General features: G+C 36.6%; 1 protein-coding gene and 1 non-coding gene across 2 annotated transcripts; one reads left to right on the top strand and one right to left on the bottom strand.

The window, feature by feature from the left end:
- The first annotated feature begins 1,565 nt into the window (after positions 1-1,565).
- On the top strand, positions 1,566-1,638 carry TRNAE-CUC (transfer RNA glutamic acid (anticodon CUC)). Its single transcript has one exon. It is a non-coding gene; the product is annotated as a tRNA-Glu (tRNA).
- A 133-nt stretch (positions 1,639-1,771) lies between these two features.
- On the bottom strand, positions 1,772-5,525 carry LOC132182543 (uncharacterized). Its single transcript, XM_059595821.1, has 3 exons — positions 5,195-5,525; positions 4,158-4,442; positions 1,772-3,091 (listed from the first exon to the last, which is right to left on the bottom strand). Exons 1-3 carry the CDS (start codon positions 5,345-5,347, stop codon positions 1,934-1,936), a joined length of 1,596 nt encoding a protein of 531 aa, XP_059451804.1. The 5' UTR covers positions 5,348-5,525; the 3' UTR covers positions 1,772-1,933.
- Positions 5,526-6,978: the final 1,453 nt, after the last annotated feature.

The raw sequence follows: 6,978 nt of genomic DNA, 5'->3' as shown, positions 1-6,978 counted from the left end.
TTTTTATATGCTGTGTTGAACTTTATATATATATATATAAAAGTTAACCGGTTATGATTTAATATTTAAGGAATTTTTTTTTTAAAAGTACAAGTAAATGTAAATTTGGGGTCAAATATTTTTTATTTTTCAATATGGGCTCTTTTTATAGCAATTTGCCACAAGAAGATACTTGAAATACAAAAAACAAATGAGGGTAAAAAATGCTACAATAATTTTTTAAAAAAGAGCCAAAAAAACCCAAAAAATCCAATTTTGAAAAAGCGGTTATAGCGAGCGGTTACCTATTTTACTAACCACTAACCGGTGGTTAGTTGTAGTTAGTAACATTTAATAACCGCTAGGCGGTTACGGTTAGCAATTTTTGCCAATAACCGCTAACTGTAATCGCTTTGACACCCCTAATTGTGGGAGACAGAGAGAAGAGAGACAAGTTGAAACAAAAAGAATAAAAAACTCTTTTAGTTTTCTACATTGAATAACAAATAATAGCTATTTTTAACTAATATTACGCAATTTTCAGCTTCAGCAGACTAGCTCCAAAGGAGCTAATATACCCCTTTAGTAAAAGACCAATGAGTGTGTTCTTGACTAACACACTACAAATTCAATAATTAATTTTCAAAAAGTACAGATGAGAGAATATTAAATATCATTTCTTTATTATGTATAAATTCATCAAACTACCCATGAATTTAACTCGTGAAACGCATCGCTTTTCATTCATCGCTCGACTTTTAATATTTTTTGTTTGAAATATTTTTCCTGTATAAGCTTATAACGGCTGTTTGCGAGCGAACTCAGAATTGACTCGTATAAGCTCGACTTGTACTCGACTCAATTATTAAATGAGGTATTTTGTGAACACAAATCTTGGCTTGAATATCAAACGAAGCAAGTTCGGCTCGATTTAGTTAGGCCCGTGAGCACGCTCGTATAAGGCTTGACTCGTATATTTTTTTAGTAAGTAACTAACAATATATAGTCAATATTACTCAATAATAACAAATATAATATAGAACTTAATTTTAATTAAAATATATAACAAATATATGTATATAATATTTTTAACAAAAATTTGGTGAGCGAGAGTGAGAAAGTAGGAAATGAGAATTGGGTGGAAGATGCGCTGTGACTGGTAAGGGAGATTGAGAGAGACGTTGAAAAAATATTTTTTTGTAGATGGCATTGTCCCACTGTAGTCTGAATACAACCTGTTAACTTGTCTCACATTGTTAAGAAAACACTAATTCCCAAGTTTGCTTATCTATAAAAGGATGCATATCCTCTTTTCGAAACCAAATGCCTTACTATATTGACTTAAGCTCCATACTCAGCTAGACATGTTAAGCAAATACTCATATGTAAGCTGACTTTTTGAGCCGTTTAAGAGTACTTAAAGTTTATATATATATATATATATATAGCTAGCTCGCGAGCTAGCTTGGTCAGACTTGGCTCATTTATATCTTTAAAGCTTATGATTGAGCGACATATATTGGGCAATGAGTCATATCCTTAGGGAGTTATAGTTTATATTAAACAGTTGATAACATTACTAACAATCCGTTGTAGTCTAGTTGGTCAGGATACTCGGCTCTCACCCGAGAGACCCGGGTTCGAGTCCCGGCAACGGAAATTTATATTTTTGCAATTTGGCAACCACAAGGTTGTTGCAGTACGCTTGAAAGTAAAGAAAATATGAAGGGGAAGAGAAAATGTATTTCTAACAAAAGTACGCTTGAAAGTAAATGGATTGAGCTCATAGATAGATATACATAATAAATAAATTTTTTTTTGTTCTTTTCTGTCAAACCACATATACAAGAACACCGTGCACATTGCATCATCCTTTATTCAATGCATAATAAAACACGCAATGATTGTCACTGATATTGTAAAAGCTAAAAACATTTGACAAACTCTTGTGCCCTCACCATCCTCCTCTCTGAGAACCCCCAGAAGAATGCACATTCAACCTGTCAAGAACAGTATTAAAATCAACAGGCTGCCCGCTTTCCTCCATCCTCTGGATCACGCTCGCAACATGGTCACCCCTGAAACCCATGCTCGCCATTTTCTCGATCAGCTCGGCATAAGGGTGGTTGCGAAAGAATTGTGAATGGCTAGGATTCCGGACCATTAGATTGGGGCCTGTTGTTTGTTGTTGTGGATTCTGAAGAGAGACACTTGTTGGAGGATATCCACCTTGAGTGTAGTGAGGAGGTTGAGGTGGATGATGTGCCCTCCCTTCATTGTCATACATCATATATGCACTTCCTGGAGGAAGTGTGGGCTGAGGGCCAGCAGTGGCATATCCGTCACCTGGTGGTGCTCCAAAAGTTGCCTTCATTTGCTGAGGCTGCTGCTGTGGAACTGTTCTACATGCTCCTCCACCATATCCGTATGGCATGGCATCGGCACGGCTGGATACTGGTTGAGGAATTCCTGGAAATGAAACCTGCATTGGCATGCTGTTTGGCAGTGTTTCCGGAGGAGATGGGTTCGTTGGTTGACTTGGTGGGTAGGAAGAGTAAACTGTTGCTGGTGGGGGCCTGATCTGAGGTTGCATCAACGGCTGTTGTGGTGGCTGGGATGATTGTTGTGGCCATTGCTGCTGATACTGAGGGAATGATTGAACTTGTGGCGTTTGATTTACTTGAGACTGGGTTGGCTGTGGTCCCACCCTAGAGATGTCCTGCAGTTGGGGTGTTCGGTACTGAGAATCAGAAGGCAGATATTGACTCTGAGAGTGTTGTGGTTGGGCCGGTGGATTTGGTAATTGAGTCGGAGGGAGATAATAGGACTGTTGTTGGGTTAGATTCTGAGGTGGTGCTTGTGAGGGGGGTGCCACAGGCTGTGGCTGTGGTGCGACTTGGTGCGGCAGCGCAAGAGCTAACTGCTGGTTATGAGCATCAGATGTGTTGTCAGTCTTTTTGGAATCAGCTGCCGCTGCGGAAGCTTTCTCCTCATTGGTTTGGGAGTGGCTTGAAGAAGATGACTCTTTTTGCGCAAGCTGAAGCTTGGCCAACTCTTTCTGGGTCTCAGCAAGTTCTTGTTTGTCTCTTAGGATCTGTACAGATCTGTGGACCTGCAGTGGGCAATATAAAATAATCAACAGTAGCAAATGGCATCACCTACTTGAAAATGCATATAGTCATTGTGAGAAAAAAGGGTTAAACATGTTGGTGCATATGTCTTGAGCCTGCTAATTAACAGCAAAGCAAAATGCTTCCCTCCCAAACACTATAGTTCTAAACATGCATGGGTCCATATCAGGTTCAACTTGACAAAGGAACAAAGAAAAAAGAATGAATGGTTCTTAATTCAATAAGACCATATACAATCTATCTTGCTTAAGAAAAGCAGGTATGCAGATTAAAAGATTGGTCTCAGATGCAATCTTCCGTTGGAAAAGAGAACTTTGAAATGTTTGTATATCACCACTGTAGTCTTGGAACAGAATCCTGAATCCAAAGTTATTGTTCCGAGAGATTCACCAAGACTTACTGAAAGATACGTAAATTTTTCAAAACCCTAAGATGCAATAAGGCAAGTATATGTTACTCATTGATGCATAATAAGATATTTCTGCAGTATAATCTGCAGAGGTGACTTAATTGAGCATTTGCTGAAACAGTTGAGCACCACCACAATCTGCCACTATCATCTAATTACCTCTCATGGGGTATACATATAGAAATATCAAAAGCCAACTATGTTTGTGCTTCAACAGAGCTCAAAAGGTTTATTTGTAGATAACATATTTCTAATAATTGAGATGATATATTTAAACTATGACTAATTTTATTTTAAGGAGTACTCCACTAGAGTATCCAGAAAATGTGACTTAATTAACTCATTACCCAATCTCCAGGTTTATGTAGTTAAAACTCTCAATCCTCCCACCCTAAGTGAACAGGCTCACCAAAGTATCAGGGGTAGAAGAAAACGGTCTTCCTAGAAGCTTTATTTACCCGCACCCACAGAAAACAAATAATTTTTGGGCCCGACTATCCTTTGCCGCATTGAGGAAACTTTCAGAAGCTAAAGGACCTCTAAAGTGAACATAAGGGTGCCACATTTCATATCTCATACCAAACAAAGAAAAGAATATCCCCTACTTCAGACATAAAATTTTGGAAATTGAGACTCACTTCTTGAAGATGTTTCTCAAGAGATTTAAGCTTTGAATCTTGATCTCCATGATCTCGAACTAAATCAGACCGCATTTCTCCAATTGATTTATCAAGATTGTAGCAGTATAATTCCAGCTGCGACAACCGTGAACTGATTCCCTCAAGAAAGCGCATAAGGTTGTCAGCATACTTTTTCATACTTTTTTCAACTGTTGCAATCACATCTTGGCCGAAAGAATCTTCTGGCTGGTTATAGACCGCAGGAAACATTGCTGATCTTGCCATTCTGCTTTTCTGAAAATCCTGCTCACAAGAAAACACAGGGAGCTTGTAGAAAGTGAATACAACAGTATTCCATTTGCAGTCACTCAAAAGGCATTAGAAAATAACACTAGCTAGCATTCAAAACAAGTTGCTTTCCGGAATCAATAAAATAGCTAAAATGCAATCCTTAAAACCATGTAAAAAAATTCTTAGATCCCAATCGATAAAAACTACCGAAGGATGAAAAAGTTGCAGCACAAGCATGCTATATACCAGCACGTCAATTGAGCATTTTCCTTCTTTATTAGAATGGTATTAAAAAAGAAAAAAGTTTCTCAAACGAAAAAAGCAAAGCTTGTAAACCATTAAAATCCGGGCACAGACACATACGTACCAATTTACTATGAACAATTTGAAAAATAATACAATTTTTTAAAAAAAAGATATATATACTGCCTTCTTCTTTAATTTGCTCAAAATGAAACCCCATCTGAAAAAATCCTTATAACTGAGCTCCGCTAAGGAAAAAATCTAGGTTTTGGAAGTTAAAGCTCTTTCCATATATAGAAATCAGGACTTTAACCATCCAAAACAATAAATAGCACATGAAAAATCTAATCTTTACAATTCTAGAAAGTAAAGCAATAATTAAGCATCTAGAATTTCATCCAAAACCCTAATCGCCATTTCAAATACTCCCAAACCCAGATTCCACAAATGCCCACCGAAAACGGACGAAATTACATCAAACGCCAACTCCACCGAAACCCTACTCAGTGCGGAACAGTTACCTTGCCGGAATTGGAGCCGACGACTGGGTCGCCGTGGCTCCCATTCGAAGAGTCCTGGTTCCCGTAGTCCTGGTATGAGCAAAGGATGTCATCGGTCCCGAAATCAAACCCCTTGGAGCCCGGGTTGCCCCGACCCGACGATCCAGACGCCATCGATAGAGATAAAGGGATCGAGATATTCGTAAGCTTCTAGAGCGAGAAAGCTAGGGCTTTTTCTAGAGAGAGATAGAGAGGGAGTTTCGTTTGGTTTGTTTGGAGACGAAGTTTCGTGGGTTTTTTTATTTATATGAGGATTTGGGGAAGCGAGAGGAAAACGTTTTTCTTTGATAAAAGATTGTGTTGGGGCTTGCGGTCAGATAAGGATTCGGTTCACCGACCATGCTTTTTTGCAGGTTTAGCCCTTGATTTTCGTGTATTTAAATATTACACCACTTCAACATTAATGTGTGTATATATATATATATATTGATGTTGATTATGATGAATCATTGAATCTACCCTTTGTTTATGTTTTTCTTGTCACGCCCGCAACTCCTTACCTACCCTAAAGCATAAAAGCATTGATGTCCGCTTACTTTGGCTAGTCGAGATGTAAATTTATATGAAATTTACCTATATTAGATTGGGTGCTTTAGTAAAAATTTAATATTTTTATCTCGTTTAAATTTTTAAAATAAATAATAATTTGATTATATACTGAAATAGGGATAAAAAAAGGTTTTTTTTTTTTTGGGCATTTTTGTAGGGATTGATCTTCACTTTCGTTTATTGTGAAGAATCGGAATGAAATCCTCATAAAAAAAAAATGGTTTCAAGCATTACTTATCAGAGTAGATCTTGATTTTGAATTCTAATTTACTCTTATTTTAATTAAATATTTTACGAGTTGGATTTCACTTATCGAAAGAAACTGTTTAAATATTAATTAAATAATTAAATTTACAATTTTTTAGAATTAAGTGGTAATTTAACTGAAAAAACAGTCCAACCTAAAAGTAGCAAATGATGTTGTTATGAAATCTGTTATATGCATACATCTCTTTTTTCTGATCAATCACATGTGAATTTTATAGATTTAATAGTTGATTTGAAAAATTAAATGCTTCTGTTTTAGGATTCTTTAATTTCCTCTACAATCCCCCAAATATAGTAAATTAAACATTTGTTATCATGAATATAGAGGGATTGGCATTGGGAAACTTTTATTGAAGCAACTGGTGCTGATTTTCATGGCAAGTTTGAAACACAGATAAGGCAACCTTCTAATTAATAGCAGAGTTCAAACCCAAGAAGATCAACTGATGAAGAGATAATCAAATAAGAAAGAGTTATACATAAAACCAACTTGTAATCTTCTTATTCAAATTTATGTTGTATAGCCGATTGTAATATCTTGATGTTTATAAATACAAAATGCAAACACTCTCTTGCAAAGTTTGAGAGAGTATAGTTTTCGGATGGCCGAACCCACGATAGAGTTCTACCATAAATAGAATGGAGAGTTTCTTAGAGAGAGGGAAATGTCTTTGTCCGTATGGTTTGGAGACACTACAAAAAAATGTATGTTTTTTGACGTGGCAAACAGTAACTTATGTTTGCCACGTCAAAAACTTTTGACGTGTCTAATTAGACACGTCAAAAAAAATATTTTTGATTGACACGTCAAAAGTTTTTGACGTGTGTAATTGACACGTCAAAAGTTTTTGACGTGTCAATTTGACACGTCAAAAAGTTTTGACGTGTCAAATGTACACCTAGGTTAAATAAAATTTAAATAAGATAAA

The sequence above is a fragment of the Corylus avellana genome, chromosome ca5 (assembly GCF_901000735.1).
Source record: "Corylus avellana chromosome ca5, CavTom2PMs-1.0".
NCBI lineage: Eukaryota > Viridiplantae > Streptophyta > Magnoliopsida > Fagales > Betulaceae > Corylus > Corylus avellana.
Note: the sequence above shows the minus strand (reverse complement) of the source record. Positions and strands in the feature narration are given on the sequence as shown.

What these genes read in the sequence shown, in the direction of transcription:
- LOC132182543 (XM_059595821.1), bottom strand. Translation starts at nt 5,347, where the DNA reads ATGGCGTCTGGATCGTCGGGTCGGGGCAACCCGGGCTCCAAGGGGTTT. An exon ending in TCGGCTCCAATTCCGGCAAG is followed by an intron (nt 4,443 to 5,194) that starts GTAACTGTTCCG and finishes TCTTGTGAGCAG; the next exon opens with GATTTTCAGAAAAGCAGAAT. An exon ending in TTGAGAAACATCTTCAAGAA is followed by an intron (nt 3,092 to 4,157) that starts GTGAGTCTCAAT and finishes TGCCCACTGCAG; the next exon opens with GTCCACAGATCTGTACAGAT.